Raw genomic sequence first — 21,012 nt, 5'->3', positions numbered from 1 at the left:
CAAACACATTTCTTACTGTAGTTCAGGGATTAGCAACAATGACCTGTCAATGCACCTGTTCGATAAGTTATTCTGGAGCCCACCTCGGTTGACCATGTGAAATGCTGAGACATAATCGAAGAAACAGACATGCCGTTACCCTCCTTTTCCTGTTTCATCTTCTAGTCATTCGCCACCTTGCCATGAGCTGTTTTTGGAACCCTGGTTGTGAGTGATGAATCAGACAACTTTCTTCAGACCAGTGTTTTTACTTTTTCACAAAGTAACTTTAGAAAAATGTTTCCGTCTGTGTCTAATAAAGATACAGGATGGTGAACTGAGAGGTCCTATTGGCATACCTTCTTCACAGTCTTCAATACAGAGCTTCCTTGATCTGCTAATAGGCGTGATGTAATGATGTCATCGTAACACCCAGTGGGACATGGTTCTCGGCGGACCACACTAGATTTTGCAATTCACAAGAAAAATGTGAAATTAAGGACTTTTGAGAAAATTTACAATGTTTACAAAAGTCCTTGAAAATATATATATAAAAAATAGTTCAGCCCTACTTTTTTTGACCCTGTACGGCCCTAGTCCAATAAAAGGAAGTTTCTTCTTCTCTTTTCTGCACTGTGTGGCCCGTGACACAACTACGAGTGACCTGTGGAGGCAGAACCTGCCTCCCAGAAGCTCTACATGTGCCACTAGGAGCAAAGGACTGCTGGAGTCTGGGACACATCTGGCATGGGAATGTCCTGGCTGCTTTTTCCAGCCTTTCTTCTGGCTCCCTTTCCCTGTTGCACCTGTTTTCCATGGCTGCTTATTCCATAGTACCTGTGGGGATTGTGGTGTATTATAGGGTGTGGTTGGGCTACATCTCCATGTAATACACTCATGGAAGCATCTTGGATCCGGTCATTTGAAAAACATCTAGCTCAACTCCAGCTTATGGGTGGCTTCGAGCAGCAAGGCTTAAAAAATTAAACTAGTGTAAAAATAGCGACTCAGAATGAAAGAAATCCGTCACCAATTTATAAAAATAGACTATGGGGGTTATTACAACTTTGGAGGAGGTGTTAATCCATCCCAAAAGTGACGGATATACCACCAGCCGTATTACGAGTCCACTATATCCTATGGAACTCGTAATACGGCTGGTGGTATATCCGTCACATTTGGGACAGATTAACACCTCCTCCAAAGTTGTAATAACCCCCTATATTTTTATGAATTTTTGGATACCAGAACAAACAAAAATCACCAGAGGGTTCCAGAGATATAGGGCCTCATTCCAACCGAGGCGGGCGGCGGTCGCCGCCCGCCTGGCTGGAACCGCCATATGGCCGCTCCGCGGTCAAAAGACCGCGGAGGCCATTCTGGCTTTCCCACTGGGCCGGCGGGCGCCCGCCAAAGGAGCGCCCGCCGGCCCAGCGGGAAAGGCCCTGCAACAATGAAGCCGGCTCCGAATGGATCCGGCGGAGTTGCAGGGGTGCGACGGGTGCAGTTGCACCCGTCGCGATTTTCACTGTCTGCAATGCAGACAGTGAAAATCTTTCTGGGGCCCTGTTAGGGGGCCCCTGCACTGCCCATGCCAGTGGCATGGGCAGTGCAGGGGCCCCCCAGGGGCCCCACGACACCCGTTCCCACCATCCTGGTTCTGGCGGTGAAAACCTCCCAGCCGGGGGTAATCCGGCGGGAAACCGCCGGACCCGGCTGGGCGACCGCGGCTTCACAGCCACGGTCGGAATACAGAAGGAAGCACCGCCAGCCTGTTGGCGGTGCTTCCGTGGTCGTCGACAGGGTCAGAATGACCCCCATAGATTTTTAAGTAAAACATAAATCTCAGCGTTTTTCCCAAAGCGCAAACAAGTAATGGTAACTGTAAAGTTTGGAAACTTTTCAAAACTAGAGTTGTGTCTGATTACTTCAGCCTGGACTGAGCAACTCCCACTCCTCCGCAGGAGGGAAGAGGGCTATCTGGTGGCCAGCTTCTGCGAATGCTACTGGAAAAACTAGACAACTGTGTGACAACCTTCTAAATGCTGCTTTTCCTTAAAAGTGACATTAAATTCGACTTGGGCAGCAAGTTGGGCTTAATGCCACGGTTAATTTGTTACCTTGAGGTACCTATTTTAGGAGTCCTGTTCAGAAGTTATCAAGGGTGGGATGTCAGCCGGTAACTTTGTACTTGCAAATGGGGCTACTAGCCTTTCCACAGTAAAATCAACAGTTTGGGGATTTTACTGTTATGACATATTAACGTACATGTCCTACTTATTAATATACAGCTCCCTGATTTAAGGTTTGATAGGCTTCCCCGCAGGAGACTTATATATATTATTCAGAGATGCTTGGTTTAGATGGCACAGCTGAACTAGCGGTTTAAACCTGCTCCTCCAGGCCGCAGCGGTGGGCAAGGAGCCATGTTTACCTTGTCACAGCCAAGGTGGCACAATCAGTGCTGCAGCCCTGGGAGGACACCTTAACTTACAGGACCTGAGTCCTTTATGTACCTCGTAATAGGGATTTATAAGATAACTTATGCTAATTAGGGGTAGCCAATTCATCGTACACTTTGTAAGCGGTTGGAGCACAGGCACTGAGGTTTGGTTAGCAGGCTTCAGTGCGCTCTCAGAGTGGACAAACAGCATGAGTCCAAAAGCTTGGAGTGATCATGCTACGAGAGGTGTTTCCTTACAGTAAGCATTTTCCTGATTCCCCCTCTGCCGGTGGTACCCTTTGCCTCGGCCCCTCTTCCCATGTCAAAATGTACTTCTGTCCCACTCCATCCATGGCACCATCCCTCCTACCCTTTATCCTGCTATCGCACAGTTGTCCTTGGTGCCTTCCACTACAGTATTCATTTCCCTGCACCCACTTCCCCCATGGCACCCACTTCCCATGTCTCTCATTCCTCTGACCCTCTTTCCCTCCCCAGCTGCAGCTAGTCGCCCGTGATCTCCATCCCTCCTCCAGCACCCACTTCACACACTGCTGCCATGCATGAAATACTGAGTGTTTTTATACCTCCAAGATATTTAAATCTCACTTTACCTCCCTTGCCATCTTGTACTCAGTTCATACACTTCATGTTTTTTAAATCCCCTGTCATATCTCCCCAGTCACTTTTCTATTTCTCTGTGTTCATTTCCCTATAGTATTTTAACATCTCTCGCAAATCTCCCTTGATCTTCTGCTCTGGTATATAGAGGTGAGGTCATTCAGCATCTCTCTCTTATCTCTTCACTCCCTCTGCTGTATTTACACCCCAATCGTTTTTTTACTCTCTCTCATATGTCCTGCTATTATACGCATGAGGTAATTCAACAAATATCTCCCTTTTCCCTCTCCGGTTGTAGTTTGTTTATTGCCTCCTCCGTATCTCGCCTCTCCCTCTTGCACTGTATGATATTCTACTGGTATTGACATGTTTCTCTCACCCCTCTACTGCTCCGGTAAGTATACCCATGAGGTTCTTGAGTGAGTATCACTCTCCTGTGCAGATGGTGGGCGTGTCCTCTGCTGCTGATTGGCAGCATGGAGGACTGAAGCAGTGGCTGGCCGACACTCCAAAATGCGCATGTCACTTTGGCCAGCTGTCTTGCGATGGCCAGCCTGATATGCGCACTTTGAAGCTCTCCACTCAGCTGTCTTAGAGTATGCACAGGTAACAGGGGCCTGAAGGAGCGTCCAGCCAGCCCACTCTATCCAATAAAGGAGCTTCTCTCATGCTGGTTAATAGCATGAGAACAGCATCTGGATTGGTTAGGGGAGCTCGACTTTCACTGGTGCCACAGTAAATTGCAGACTCAGAAGTTGAACACTTAGGAGAATGTGCAGCCATGAGTATGTAACATTTATTTAAAATGCTAGTGTAAGTTTTTTGGGGGCTTTTGATGGAGTGGATGTTTTATTTTGGGCTTCTGGAGTGATAATGGTGTTTTATTTAGATTTTTGGAATCAGTGGGGTACTTTGTGCTTCCCATCACCATCAGAGGGTGCCAGCCACCCCTGATTATTAAACACGTCTCTTAAGCCCTGAATTTCCTCCTATCCAATATCTAAATACCCCCCTTGTGCCTCCTCCCCAACAACCTCACACTTCAGACATTCTTGTCTCTCCATACAACTTCTGGCCCTTGAATACGTCCAGCTGTAAGACTGAGGGCCCTGGGAAAGGGAGCCCTGCCTGCTGCTCTCTGAACAGGAGTCAGAGGCCCAGGGTGGGCAGACTGGGAGAGGAGTATTTATGTTACAGGCAGCCAACAACAGCTTCCTCTGCTGGTTACTGGAGAGGCCCTGCCTTATCAAGCAGTCATTAAACACAGAGCATCTCCATCCCAGCAGCATCCTGGCCCTGCCAGAATTATTAACAAGCTCCACTGAAGCCAGAAGGGGTGACTTCAGTGTATGCTGACACACACAGACACACACACACAAAAAGATGGGGCACATACAAATATACATCCGCATGAGCACAGACAACATACTCACACAGATCAACACATAAGCAGGCACCTCGGAGACAGAACCACAGAGACCACCAAACATACAATGGTCCAAGCACACAGACCCATGGACAGTTGTAGTTTGCTTGTGTGGGCGCTGTGCTGCTCTCATGCCCCTGAAGGCCCAGAGGTAACAAAGACGGTGAAAATGGGAGCAAATGGAAAGAGTGAGAAGAAGTCTTGTGAATGTAATGGTATTTCCCAAAGTAGTCAGTAGTCTGTAGCTGATCCTGGGATTCCGCTCAGCAAGGATGAAGGTCGAGTCAATGGAAGGCAGGGGAGGCGGAAATGAAGGAGGCAGCGGACACCGTGAGAGGTCAGGGACTGAGCTAGAGCGAAGAGTGAGGGTAGAGGAGAGATGTCTGGTGCAGCCACAGAGATCCGGGCAGCCACTCACAAGGACAGCACACAGATGCTGACACACAGAGGAGGGTCCAGGCAGCCATGCACAGGGACAGCATGCAGATGCTGACACACAGATGCAGACACACAGAGGGAGACACACAGAGGCAGGATCCAGGCAGCCACGCACAGGGACAGCACACAGATGCTGACACACAGAGGCAGGATCAAGGCAGCCATGGTCATGGACAGCACACAGATGCTGACACACAGAGGCAGGATCCGGGCAGCCATGCAGAGGGACAGCCCCCAATGCTGACACACAGAGGAGGGTCCAGGCAGCCATGCACAGGGACAGCATGCAGATGCTGACACACAGAGGAGGGTCCAGGCAGCCATGCACAGGGACAGCATGCAGATGCTGACACACAGATGCAGACACACAGAGGGAGACACACAGAGGCAGGATCCAGGCAGCCACGCACAGGGACAGCACGCAGATGCTGACACACAGAGGAGGGTCCAGGCAGCCATGCACAGGGACAGCATGCAGATGCTGACACACAGAGGAGGGTCCAGGCAGCCATGCACAGGGACAGCATGCAGATGCTGACACACAGATGCAGACACACAGAGGGAGACACACAGAGGCAGGATCCAGGCAGCCACGCACAGGGACAGCACACAGATGCTGACACACAGAGGCAGGATCAAGGCAGCCATGGTCATGGACAGCACACAGATGCTGACACACAGAGGAGGGTCCAGGCAGCCATGCACAGGGACAGCATGCAGATGCTGACACACAGAGGAGGGTCCAGGCAGCCATGCACAGGGACAGCATGCAGATGCTGACACACAGATGCAGACACACAGAGGGAGACATACAGAGGCAGGATCCAGGCAGCCACGCACAGGGACAGCACACAGATGCTGACACACAGAGGCAGGATCAAGGCAGCCATGGTCATGGACAGCACACAGATGCTGACACACAGAGGAGGGTCCAGGCAGCCATGCACAGGGACAGCATGCAGATGCTGACACACAGAGGAGGGTCCAGGCAGCCATGCACAGGGACAGCATGCAGATGCTGACACACAGATGCAGACACACAGAGGGAGACACACAGAGGCAGGATCCAGGCAGCCAAGCACAGGGACAGCACGCAGATGCTGACACACAGAGGAGGGTCCAGGCAGCCATGCACAGGGACAGCACGCAGATGCTGACACACAGAGGAGGGTCCAGGCAGCCATGCACAGGGACAGCACGCAGATGCTGACACACAGAGGAGGGTCCAGGCAGCCACGCACAGGGACAGCACGCAGATGCTGACACACAGATGCAGACACACAGAGGGAGACACACAGAGGCAGGATCCAGGCAGCCACGCACAGGGACAGCACACAGATGCTGACACACAGAGGCAGGATCAAGGCAGCCATGGTCATGGACAGCACACAGATGCTGACACACAGAGGCAGGATCCAGGCAGCCACGCACAGGGACAGCACGCATATGCTGACACACAGAGGAGGGTCCAGGCAGCCATGCACAGGGACAGCATGCAGATGCTGACACACAGAGGAGGGTCCAGGCAGCCACGCACAGGGACAGCATGCAGATGCTGACACACAGATGAGGGTCCAGGCAGCCATGCACAGGGACAGCACGCAGATGCTGACACACAGAGGAGGGTCCAGGCAGCCATGCACAGGGACAGCACGCAGATGCTGACACACAGAGGAGGGTCCAGGCAGCCACGCACAGGGACAGCATGCAGATGCTGACTCACAGATGAGGGTCCAGGCAGCCACGCACAGGGACAGCACGCAGATGCTGACACACAGAGGAGGGTCCAGGCAGCCATGCACAGGGACAGCACAGACAGCACACAGATGCTGACACACAGAGGAGGGTCCAGGCAGCCACGCACAGGGACAGCACACAGATGCTGACACACAGAGGAGGGTCCAGGCAGCCGCGCACAGGGACAGCACGCAGATGCTGACACACAGAGGAGGGTCCAGGCAGCCACGCACAGGGACAGCACGCAGATGCTGACACACAGAGGAGGGTCCAGGCAGCCACGCACAGGGACAGCATGCAGATGCTGACACACAGATGAGGGTCCAGGCAGCCATGCACAGGGACAGCACGCAGATGCTGACACACAGAGGAGGGTCCAGGCAGCCACGCACAGGGACAGCACGCAGATGCTGACACACAGAGGAGGGTCCAGGCAGCCATGCACAGGGACAGCATGCAGATGCTGACACACAGATGCAGACACACAGAGGGAGACACACAGAGGAGTGTCCAGGCAGCCACTCACAAGGACAGCACACAGATGCTGACACACAGAGGAGGGTCCAGGCAGCCACGCACAGGGACAGCACGCAGATGCTGACACACAGAGGAGGGTCCAGGCAGCCATGCACAGGGACAGCATGCAGATGCTGACACACAGAGGAGGGTCCAGGCAGCCACGCACAGGGACAGCATGCAGATGCTGACACACAGAGGAGGGTCCAGGCAGCCACGCACAGGGACAGCACGCAGATGCTGACACACAGAGGAGGGTCCAGGCAGCCATGCACAGGGACAGCACGCAGATGCTGACACACAGAGGAGGGTCCAGGCAGCCATGCACAGGGACAGCACGCAGATGCTGACACACAGAGGAGGGTCCAGGCAGCCACGCACAGGGACAGCACGCAGATGCTGACACACAGAGGAGGGTCCAGGCAGCCACGCACAGGGACAGCATGCAGATGCTGACACACAGATGAGGGTCCAGGCTGCCATGCACAGGGACAGCACGCAGATGCTGACACACAGAGGAGGGTCCAGGCAGCCATGCACAGGGACAGCATGCAGATGCTGACACACAGATGCAGACACACAGAGGGAGACACACAGAGGAGGGTCCAGGCAGCCACTCACAAGGACAGCACACAGATGCTGACACACAGAGGAGGGTCCAGGCAGCCACGCACAGGGACAGCACGCAGATGCTGACACACAGAGGAGGGTCCAGGCAGCCATGCACAGGGACAGCATGCAGATGCTGACACACAGATGCAGACACACAGAGGGAGACACACAGAGGAGGGTCCAGGCAGCCACTCACAAGGACAGCACACAGATGCTGACACACAGAGGAGGGTCCAGGCAGCCACGCACAGGGACAGCACGCAGATGCTGACACACAGAGGAGGGTCCAGGCAGCCATGCACAGGGACAGCACGCAGATGCTGACACACAGATGCAGACACACAGAGGGAGACACACAGAGGGAGACACACAGAGGCAGGATCCAGGCAGCCACGCACAGGGACAGCACACAGATGCTGACACACAGAGGCAGGATCAAGGCTGCCGTGGTCATGGACAGCACGCAGATGCTGACACACAGAGGAGGGTCCAGGCAGCCATGCACAGGGACAGCACGCAGATGCTGACACACAGAGGAGGGTCCAGGCAGCCATGCACAGGGACAGCACGCAGATGCTGACACACAGAGGAGGGTCCAGGCAGCCATGCACAGGGACAGCATGCAGATGCTGACACACAGATGCAGACACACAGAGGGAGACACACAGAGGCAGGATCCAGGCAGCCACGCACAGGGACAGCACACAGATGCTGACACACAGAGGCAGGATCAAGGCAGCCATGGTCATGGACAGCACACAGATGCTGACACACAGAGGCAGGATCCAGGCAGCCACGCGCATGGACAGGACACAGATGCAGCCACACACAGGCAGGATCCAGGCAGCCACGCACACGGACAGCACACAAATGCTGACACAGAGAGGAGGGTACAGGCAGCCATGCACACGGACAGCACACAGATGCATCCACACACAGGCAGGATCCAGGCAGCCATGCACACGGGCAGCACACAGCACACAGATGCAGCCACACACAGGCAGGACCCAGGCAGCCATGCACACGGACAGCACACAGATGCTGACACACAGAGGAGGGTCCAGGCAGCCATGCACAGGGACAGCACGCAGATGCTGACACACAGAGGAGGGTCCAGGCAGCCATGCACAGGGACAGCACACAGATGCTGACACACAGATGCAGACACACAGAGGGAGACACACAGAGGCAGGATCCAGGCAGCCACGCACAGGGACAGCACGCAGATGCTGACACACAGAGGAGGGTCCAGGCAGCCATGCACAGGGACAGCACGCAGATGCTGACACACAGAGGAGGGTCCAGGCAGCCATGCACAGGGACAGCACACAGATGCTGACACACAGATGCAGACACACAGAGGGAGACACACAGAGGCAGGATCCAGGCAGCCACGCACAGGGACAGCACACAGATGCTGACACACAGAGGCAGGATCAAGGCAGCCGTGGTCATGGACAGCACACAGATGCTGACACACAGAGGCAGGATCCAGGCAGACACGCGCATGGACAGGACACAGATGCAGCCACACACAGGCAGGATCCAGGCAGCCACGCACACGGACAGCACACACATGCTGACACAGAGAGGAGGGTACAGGCAGCCATGCACACGGACAGCACACAGATGCTGACACACAGAGGAGGGTCCAGGCAGCCATGCACAGGGACAGCACACAGATGCTGACACACAGAGGAGGGTCCAGGCAGCCATGCACAGGGACAGCACGCAGATGCTGACACACAGAGGAGGGTCCAGGCAGCCATGCACAGGGACAGCACACAGATGCTGACACACAGAGGAGGGTCCAGGCAGCCATGCACATGGACAGCACGCAGATGCTGACACACAGATGCAGACACACAGAGGGAGACACACAGAGGCAGGATCCAGGCAGCCACGCACAGGGACAGCACACAGATGCTGACACACAGAGGAGGGTCCAGGCAGCCATGCACAGGGACAGCACGCAGATGCTGACACACAGAGGAGGGTCCAGGCAGCCATGCACAGGGACAGCACGCAGATGCTGACACACAGATGCAGACACACAGAGGGAGACACACAGAGGCAGGATCCAGGCAGCCACGCACAGGGACAGCACACAGATGCTGACACACAGAGGCAGGATCAAGGCAGCCATGGTCATGGACAGCACACAGATGCTGACACACCGAGGCAGGATCCAGGCAGCCACACACAGGGACAGCACACAGATGCTGACACACAGAGGAGGGTCCAGGCAGCCATGCACAGGGACAGCATGCAGATGCTGACACACAGATGCAGACACACAGAGGGAGACACACAGAGGCAGGATCCAGGCAGCCATGCACAGGGACAGCACACAGATGCTGACACACAGAGGAGGGTCCAGGCAGCCATGCACAGGGACAGCACGCAGATGCTGACACACAGAGGAGGGTCCAGGCAGCCATGCACAGGGACAGCACACAGATGCTGACACACAGATGCAGACACACAGAGGGAGACACACAGAGGCAGGATCCAGGCAGCCACGCACAGGGACAGCACACAGATGCTGACACACAGAGGAGGGTCCAGGCAGCCATGCACAGGGACAGCACGCAGATGCTGACACACAGAGGAGGGTCCAGGCAGCCATGCACAGGGACAGCACACAGATGCTGACACACAGATGCAGACACACAGAGGGAGACACACAGAGGCAGGATCCAGGCAGCCACGCACAGGGACAGCACACAGATGCTGACACACAGAGGCAGGATCAAGGCAGCCGTGGTCATGGACAGCACACAGATGCTGACACACAGAGGCAGGATCCAGGCAGCCACGCGCATGGACAGGACACAGATGCAGCCACACACAGGCAGGATCCAGGCAGCCACGCACACGGACAGCACACACATGCTGACACAGAGAGGAGGGTACAGGCAGCCATGCACACGGACAGCACACAGATGCTGACACACAGAGGAGGGTCCAGGCAGCCATGCACAGGGACAGCACACAGATGCTGACACACAGAGGAGGGTCCTGGCAGCCATGCACAGGGACAGCACGCAGATGCTGACACACAGAGGAGGGTCCAGGCAGCCATGCACAGGGACAGCACACAGATGCTGACACACAGAGGAGGGTCCAGGCAGCCATGCACATGGACAGCACGCAGATGCTGACACACAGATGCAGACACACAGAGGGAGACACACAGAGGCAGGATCCAGGCAGCCACGCACAGGGACAGCACACAGATGCTGACACACAGAGGAGGGTCCAGGCAGCCATGCACAGGGACAGCACGCAGATGCTGACACACAGAGGAGGGTCCAGGCAGCCATGCACAGGGACAGCACGCAGATGCTGACACACAGATGCAGACACACAGAGGGAGACACACAGAGGCAGGATCCAGGCAGCCACGCACAGGGACAGCACACAGATGCTGACACACAGAGGCAGGATCAAGGCAGCCATTGTCATGGACAGCACACAGATGCTGACACACCGAGGCAGGATCCAGGCAGCCACACACAGGGACAGCACACAGATGCTGACACACAGAGGAGGGTCCAGGCAGCCATGCACAGGGACAGCATGCAGATGCTGACACACAGATGCAGACACACAGAGGGAGACACACAGAGGCAGGATCCAGGCAGCCACACACAGGGACAGCACGCAGATGCTGACACACAGAGGAGGGTCCAGGCAGCCATGCACAGGGACAGCATGCAGATGCTGACACACAGATGAGGGTCCAGGCAGCCATGCACAGGGACAGCATGCAGATGCTGACACACAGAGGAGGGTCCAGGCAGCCACTCACAAGGACAGCACACAGATGCTGACACACAGAGGAGGGTCCAGGCAGCCATGCACAGGGACAGCATGCAGATGCTGACACACAGAGGAGGGTCCAGGCAGCCATGCACAGGGACAGCACGCAGATGCTGACACACAGATGCAGACACACAGAGGGAGACACACAGAGGCAGGATCCAGGCAGCCACGCACAGGGACAGCACGCAGATGCTGACACACAGAGGAGGGTCCAGGCAGCCATGCACAGGGACAGCACGCAGATGCTGACACACAGATGAGGGTCCAGGCAGCCATGCACAGGGACAGCACGCAGATGCTGACACACAGAGGAGGGTCCAGGCAGCCATGCACAGGGACAGCATGCAGATGCTGACACACAGATGCAGACACACAGAGGGAGACACACAGAGGCAGGATCCAGGCAGCCACGCACAGGGACAGCACACAGATGCTGACACACAGAGGCAGGATCAAGGCAGCCATGGTCATGGACAGCACACAGATGCTGACACACAGAGGCAGGATCCAGGCAGCCACGCGCATGGACAGGACACAGATGCAGCCACACACAGGCAGGATCCAGGCAGCCACGCACACGGACAGCACACACATGCTGACACAGAGAGGAGGGTACAGGCAGCCATGCACACGGACAGCACACAGATGCATCCACACACAGGCAGGATCCAGGCAGCCATGCACACGGGCAGCACACAGCACACAGATGCAGCCACACACAGAGGAGGGTCCAGGCAGCCATGCACATGGACAGCACACAGATGCAGCCACACACAGGCAGGACCCAGGCAGCCATGCGCATGGACAGCACACAGATGCTGACACACAGAGGCAGGATCCAGGCAGCCACGCACACGGACAGCACACAGATGCTGACACACAGAAGCAGGATCCAGGCAGCCACGCGCATGGACAGCACACAGATGCAGCCACACACAGGCAGGATCCAGGCAGCCACGCACACGGACAGCACACAGATGCTGACACACAGAGGCAGGATCCAGGCAGCCATGCACATGCACAGCACACACAGATGCTGACACACAGAGGAGGGTCCAGGCAGCCACGCACAAGGACAGCACACAGATGCAGCCAAACACAGGCAGGATCCATGCAGCCACGCACACGGACAGCACACAGATGCTGACACACGGAGGCAGGATCCAGGCAGCCACGCACAGGGACAGCACACAGATGCAGCCACACACAGGCAGGATCCAGGCAGCCAAGCACACGGACAGCACACAGATGCAGCCACACACAGAGGCAGGATCCAGGCAGCCACGCACATGGACAGCACCCAGATGCTGACACACAGAGGCAGGATCCAGGCAGCCATGCACATGCACAGCACACACAGATGCTGACACACAGTGGAGGGTCCAGGCAGCCACACACACGGACAGCACACAGATGCTGACACACGGAGGCAGGACCCAGGCAGCCACGCACAGGGACAGCACACAGATGCTGACACACAGAGGAGGGTCCAGGCAGCCACGCACATGGACAGCACACAGATGCAGCCACACACAGGCAGGATCCAGGCAGCCACGCACACGGACAGCACACAGATGCTGACACACAGAGGCAGGATCCAGGCAGCCACGCGCATGGACAGCACACAGATGCTGACACACAGAGGCAGGACCCAGGCAGCCACGCACACGGACAGCACACAGATGCTGACATACGAAGGAAGAATCCGGGCAGCCATGTACAGGGACAGCACACAGATGCTGACACACGGAGGCAGGATCCAGGCAGCCACGCACACGGACAGCACACAGATGCTGACACACGGAGGCAGGATCCAGGCAGCCACGCACACGGACAGCACACAGACGCTGACACACAGAGGCAGGATCCGGGCAGCCATGCAGAGGGACAGCACACAGATGCTGACACACAGAGGCAGGATCAAGGCAGCCATGGTCATGGACAGCACACAGATGCTGACACACGGAGGCAGGATCCAGGCAGCCACGCACAGGGACAGCACACAGATGCAGCCACACACAGGCAGGATCCAGGCAGCCAAGCACACGGACAGCACACAGATGCAGCCACACACAGAGGCAGGATCCCGGCAGCCACGCACATGGACAGCACACAGATGCTGACACACAGAGGCAGGATCCAGGCAGCCATGCACATGCACAGCACACACAGATGCTGACACACAGTGGAGGGTCCAGGCAGCCACACACACGGACAGCACACAGATGTTGACACACAGAGGCAGGATCCGGGCAGCCACGCACATGGACAGCACACAGATGCTGACACACCGAGGCAGGATCCAGGCAGCCACACACAGGGACAGCACACAGATGCTGACACACAGAGGCAGGATCCAGGCAGCCATGCCCAAGGAAAGCACACAGATGCTGACACACAGAGGCAGGATCCAGGCAGCCACGCACACGGACAGCACACAGATGCTGACACACAGAGGCAGGATCCGGGCAGCCATGCAGAGGGACAGCACACAGATGCTGACACACAGAGGAGGGTCCAGGCAGCCACGAGCATGGACAGCACACAGACGCTGACACACAGAGGCAGGACCCAGGCAGGCACGCACACAGACAGCACACAGATGCTGACACACGAAGGAAAGATCCGGGCAGCCATGCACAGGGACAGCACACAGATGCTGACACACGGAGGCAGGATCCAGGCAGCCACGCACACGGACAGCACACAGATGCTGACACACAGAGGTAGTATCCAGGCAGCCACGCGCATGGACAGCACACAGATGCTGACACACAGAGGCAGGATCTGGGCAGCCACGCAGAGGGACAGCACACAGATGCTGACACACAGAGGAGGGTCCAAGCAGCCAAGCACATTGACAGCACACAGATGCTGACACACAGAGGCAGGATCCGGGCAGCCACGCACATGGACAGCACACAGATGCTGACTCACAGAGGCAGGATCCGGGCAGCCACGCACATGGACAGCACACAGATGCTGACACACCGAGGCAGGATCCAGGCAGCCACACACAGGGACAGCACACAGATGCAGCCACACACAGGCAGGATCCAGGCAGGCACACACAGGGACAGCACACAGATGCTGACACACACAGGCAGGATCCATGCACAGGGACAGCACACAGATGCTGACACACAGAGGCAGGGTCCAGGCAGCAACGCACATGGACAGCACACAGATGCTGACACACAGAGGCAGGGTCTGGGCAGCCATGCACAGGGACAGCACACAGATGCTGACACACAGAGGCAGGGTCCGGGCAGCCATGCACACGGACAGCACACAGATGCTGACACACGGAGGCAGGGTCCAGGCAGCCACGCACACGGACAGCACACAGATGCTGACTCACGGAGGCAGGGTCCAGGCAGCCACGCACACGGACAGCACACAGATGCTGACACACACAGGCAGGATCCAGGCAGCCACGCACACGGACAGCACACAGATGCTGACACACACAGGCAGGATCCAGGCAGCCATGCACAGGGTCAGCACACAGATGCTGACACACAGAGGCAGGGTCCGGGCAGCCACACACACGGACAGCACACAGATGCTGACACACGGAGGCAGGGTCCAGGCAGCCACGCACACGGACAGCACACAGATGCTGACACACGGAGGCAGGGTCCAGGCAGCCACACACACGGACAGCACACAGATGCTGACACACAGAGGCAGGATCCAGGCAGCCACGCACACTGACAGCACACAGATGCTGACACACAGAGGCAGGATCCGGGCAGCCATGCAGAGGGACAGCACACAGATGCTGACACACAGAGGAGGGTCCAGGCAGCCACGAGCATGGACAGCACACAGACGCTGACACACAGAGGCAGGACCCAGGCAGCCACGCACAGGGACAGCACACAGATGCTGACACACGAAGGAAGTATCCGGGCAGCCATGTACAAGGACAGCACACAGATGCTGACACACGGAGGCAGGATCAAGGCAGCCACGCCCACGGACAGCACACAGATGCTGACACACGGAGGCAGGATCCAGGCAGCCATGCACACGGACAGCACACAGATGCTGACACACAGAGGCAGGATCCAGGCAGCCACGCACATGGACAGCACACAGATGCTGACACACAGAGGCAGGATCTGGGCAGCCACGCAGAGGGACAGCACACAGATGCTGACACACAGAGGAGGGTCCAAGCAGCCAAGCACATGGACAGCACACAGATGCTGACACACAGAGGCAGGATCCGGGCAGCCACGCACATGGACAGCACACAGATGCTGACACACAGAGGCAGGATCCGGGCAGCCACGCACATGGACAGCACACTGATGCTGACACACCGAGGCAGGATCCAGGCAGCCACACACAGGGATAGCACACAGATGCAGCCACACACAGGCAGGATCGAGGCAGGCACACACAGGGACAGCACACCGATGCTGACACACACAGGCAGGATCCATGCACAGGGACAGCACACAGATGCTGACACACAGAGGCAGGGTCCAGGCAGCAACGCACATGGACAGCACACAGATGCTGACACACAGAGGCAGGGTCCGGGCAGCCATGCACAGGGACAGCACACAGATGCTGACACACAGAGGCAGGGTCCGGGCAGCCATGCACACGGACAGCACACAGATGGTGACACACGGAGGCAGGGTCCAGGCAGCCACGCACACGGACAGCACATAGATGCTGACACACACAGGCAGGATCCAGGCAGCCACGCACACGGACAGCACACAGATGCTGACACACACAGGCAGGATCCAGGCAGCCACGCACACGGACAGCACACAGATGCTGACACACGGAGGCAGCAAACATGCAGGCACACAAACCGGAATTGGAAATCCTGAGCACACTTGCTAAGGTAATGCCCCATTTTTGCCTCCCTTCCCGCCGGGTTTCAACATGTGAAATGTCCGCACGGTGCGGAATTCCTATGAGTACAGAATGTCCACATTTTGTTGCAAGAACCACTTCTGGAAGTATCACGAAGTGCGCCTAGAGTGTAATAGGACCATAGTTTCCTCAGCCTCACGGGCCACCGTTGAGAACAAAAGATATTGTTCCAGAAAGTGAGAAAGCTGTTCTCCATCCCTAAGGCACAAGGAGGCCTACCACTCTCGTGTAACCACTCACCAGCTCAGCCAACCCTCCTCCATCTTGTATATGGTATTAAAAATGTGCCACACACCTTTAAAATCACACCTACAAAATGATAATGGTGTTTCACTTTTATGTAGTTTTTTCCACTTTTTAACGCATCATTCTATGCCTTACAACTAACAGTTGCAGCAGATCTCTTGGCACGGACTCAGGCCTCTGGAAAACGGTGGCCCCTGCACTGGTTTCCTTCAGAGAGAAGCAACATTATTACACGAAGTCACCAAAAGATGTAATTGAACTGTGCAGCACTAGAGGTCACATCTGGAGTTTGGTTACTTGGTGCTGCGCTTACCTGCATAAGTGCTTCTCAGAACTAGCTGTGTGCCCCACTGCCTGCTCAAGGAGATGCAGATACTTGGCAATAGAGCACAGCAGCAGCGGCAAAACTGGAGGCCGCTTCCCGTGGGTTGATCCCAGCACCCATGAAACAGGGGCCACATCCAGAATGTGTCTCCCAGCTCAGAGGTCACATCTGGAGTAGTTCTGGAAACCACATTTGGAGCAGTGTGCTCATTGTTGTTGGTCACATTGGGACAGTTTTGTAGGCCATGTTTGGAACATATTGTCAAGTTCTGCATGACAGACCTGGAGTGGTGTTTTCAAAGATGGAGGCCACATCAGGACCGGTGGATCTAGAAGCCACTCTGGTGTATGCTCATCCAGCCATGTGGGGCACATCTGGACAACCATATCTGGTTGGAGTACGGTGTCCTGTGGTGTAGGTCACATCTAGAGAATTACGTTCAGCTCTGGAGAGAGCATCTCCAGGATGATAAGCGCAGACTGGGCACACGTCATAGACGGTCACCAGAAATGGTCCATAATTAAATGTTCTTTCTATGAGAGTGGCTTGGGTGTTTTAGACTTCAAGGCACTGGAAGATATGAGGGGGACATGGACAGAGATGGTCAAGGGGCACACAAAACAACGGTGACGGATATCCTTTGACATATCACAAACACAAAAGAAGGACTACAGTTTTCCACTGACAGAGGGGCACAGACTCACTCCATCCACAGAGCTCACCAACACAGAAAACACAGCCCATGAGGTACTTAGGGTAAGTAAATACAGCTTTGCACACTGTGTCATCTGTGATAATTGAATTGCTTTCTAAAAAGAGTTGCTAACTTCTCCTGCACTGGAACACACGAAACCTTGCCCCCTTCTGTGCTTGTTTGACCCTCTTTGAAAACCGGAGCATGTGCCAAATTATTGAAATTGTTCTGGACAGATGGCAACAACCGGGCCTGTCCCGCAAACCCTGTACTCCTGGTCACCGTACTAATGACAGAGCGAGGACATAAAACAGATTGGAGTTATCTGCAAATGCTCATGGCCTGCTCATGCCCTCTGGTGATGAATGTTTCCTACAGCAAGCAGTGATAACAGTTTTCGGCTGTGCATGCTCTGATAAGGAGGTCGGCTGCTGTCCTGGCCCTGGCAGGGTTGCTTGGGTCATTGGCTAATGTTTGGTAACTCTCCCTCTGAGCCTGTGCTAAGAAGCTGTTTCTAATGCCAATGCTTGTTTGTCTTCTGCCTTTTCCTGGTCAGAAAAAAAGAAATAGGGCTAGAAATGTAGCATCAGGGAACATGCAGAGATTCATGCCTCAGATTCTCTGAGTCCACTAATTAGGTGTTTTTTTTGCCAGTGATTCTTGCCAGATGTAGTTGATCATGGACCGGAGAGAGACATTTATCACAAAAGGATGCCTTATGAAAATGGATGAATCAGTAGATGAGCACAAGAGAGAGTGGGGCGCAATGACATGATTGCAGGCTAGCCTCCAGCCACCATCATGTTCACAGCCATCCATTCACACACCCATCACCTTCATTCATTCATCCATCAAATCATCTATTCATTCAGTCATTTTGCCATGTATTTCTTCACCCATTCATCCATCCACTAAACTAACCCTACATATATGAATTCCAACATCCACGCAACACATCACTCATCCGTTAATTCATTCTTTAATTCATTTTCTCATTCACCCACTCAATAATCCATACAAGAATCCAAACAAAATAGCCAATCAACGAGGAGGCACTGCCATGAAAATAAAAGGCAGACCTGTTGGTTTTGCCATTGCTCGCATGGGTTGTACTGTACATGTCAACAGCTCTGTAGAAATGACTGGGACACCCTTTGGGCTGATTTCTCCCACTCTCGGGCACCCCTCTTCGGGCAGCAGTGGGGAGACAGGACACCCCCCCAGGGCTGGCACAAGGTGGTATGTTGTTCAGTTGTGAGACTTTGGAAGCACAGATTACTTCTGTAAAGGACACACCAGGCTCCCTCTCGTCTAGGAATGCGCACATATTTTCATTTCCGCAGGGCATTCCTTGCAGCATCAGCGCATTGACATTCCCGGGTCTCTTCAGAAAGAATGTACAGAGATTGTTGTACACAAGCCAGAGGCAAAGCACAGATTGGCCTTGTAAGTGACCATCGAATCGCTGCCAAAACACTTGCCAGCAGGACCAACTACTTATAAACATCCATCAGAAAACACTAGCCAGTCACTCCCCACAGATGCGAATCAGCACAGGCGTAATGTTGTTGGCTACCACGTAACACATCCAGGGCCGAGTCACAAACTCATGTTTGTAGCACATAAAGTATAGTATTTCGTCACTAGATAATGCAATTCACAAAGATATAAGTGTGAATCTCAACCTCTCTTGTCTTTTCAATGGAGAGCTCCTCACTCCTGTAAGTCTCCTCCTTGGACCTAAATGTGGGAGGGACCTGGGGAGTGAGGGCCTGTAAAAATGGGGGAGGGGTTTAGCAAGGGCTAAGTTGGAGTTTCCGGGAGCTTAGAAGGGGAGAGACACACCCATCCACAAAAAAGTAATCCCATTGCTATTCACAAAGTTACTGCAACCAAAAAGGATCCAAAACAGTAAAGAATGTCCTCCTGTCCAGAGCTGGAGCAAGTCCGATCTCGCGCGTGACCCGCCACCCTCCCTCAGGAAATAATGTAGGGGATAATGGAGTTAGGACTTAAGCTTACACCCCTGGGTGGACCGCAGAGTGCCCAGCTCTTCAGAAATAAGCATCTATACCTCCGGCACCACAGGTGCTTGATGATATCTGGATAGCCAATCGGGCCCTGCTCATCTCGTGCAGATCCTTTGGGTACTGAAGGTATCCTTATGCCATGCTGGCATGTAATCAAGCCACAGTACATACATAACTTTACATACAATGCAACAGATAACACATTGTTACACAATATAATAGGCATAGTTAAATGCTAATGCTTGCTCAGAAACGCCTGTGCCTCTCTCATTTAGCAAATGACCACCCTGTTTGTATACATCTGACTCAACCGGGCAGCAGTGTCATCTCCTTACGCACGCATGAGTTTGTACCTTTATCTTTACCTCCATACTCCATCTTTGAGCCACCATTTCCCTCTTACGGACGCTTATAGCTTAAATGCTAGGTTGGCGCAGATTTCAAGCTCCATTCTGCGTCTGTCTTCACCCTGCGCACCCTCTGGCCAGCTTCTGTACCCCTTCCCCATCACGCCGCTTCCCACAACCCCATGAGGCAGGCAGCAAGACACATGGAGGTCTGCGTCACTGAAGGGCTTGTGTACCTGGCTGACATCTTGGTATGGTGGATCCCAGCTCCTCGTTAGTCCATACTCCACTTGCATCACAGCTGTAGGCACCTAGGGTAAGGACGTACACGTCACACATACACAAATGAATGTATGGCTGTAGGCAGCACCATATCTGTCTATGCCATTGCTATCAGTGTACTCGGAGAACTTGAAAAGTACCACAGTTCAGATACAGCCCCTTTAACACACTAAAGTGAATGGGGGTAACAATGCTGCAGACATCTAGAGATCCAAACATTAAGACAAGCTGCTACAGAGTTACTCTAACATACATACTTCAGTGTTACATTGTTGCTGTCAAGAGAACCTAGAACCTTGCTAGCTTCCTCTGCTAGAGTATTACCTTACACAGCATGTCTTGCTGTTACATTGTTATATCCCTGGGTATCATGCAGACAATAACACATTTTTATATTGTTAACTTACAGAGTGATATTTTTTCTATACGGTACTAGCTCACTTTTACATTGTTACACTTTTACTACGCAGGCTTTCTCTCCCTTCTACACTGTTACCTTCCTGTGTTACTGTCTCATGGTATGGGGTCGTGTCTCACTCTTACACCATTTAGTTCCAGGGATACACTGTTACTATACACAGCCTAT

General features: G+C 54.5%; 1 protein-coding gene across 2 annotated transcripts in view; it reads right to left on the bottom strand.

Moving 5' to 3' along the window:
• Positions 1 to 21,012, bottom strand: part of MASP1 (MBL associated serine protease 1) — a 250,759-nt gene that overhangs the window by 106,798 nt on the left and 122,949 nt on the right. For both annotated transcript variants that reach the window (XM_069212804.1, XM_069212803.1), the window contains exon 10: positions 20,381 to 20,455. In XM_069212804.1, the coding sequence (XP_069068905.1) occupies positions 20,381 to 20,455 (75 nt within the window). The remainder of the gene's footprint in view (positions 1 to 20,380; positions 20,456 to 21,012) is intronic.

Source organism: Pleurodeles waltl, chromosome 11 (genome assembly GCF_031143425.1).
Source record: "Pleurodeles waltl isolate 20211129_DDA chromosome 11, aPleWal1.hap1.20221129, whole genome shotgun sequence".
Lineage (NCBI taxonomy): Eukaryota > Metazoa > Chordata > Amphibia > Caudata > Salamandridae > Pleurodeles > Pleurodeles waltl.
Note: the sequence above shows the minus strand (reverse complement) of the source record. Positions and strands in the feature narration are given on the sequence as shown.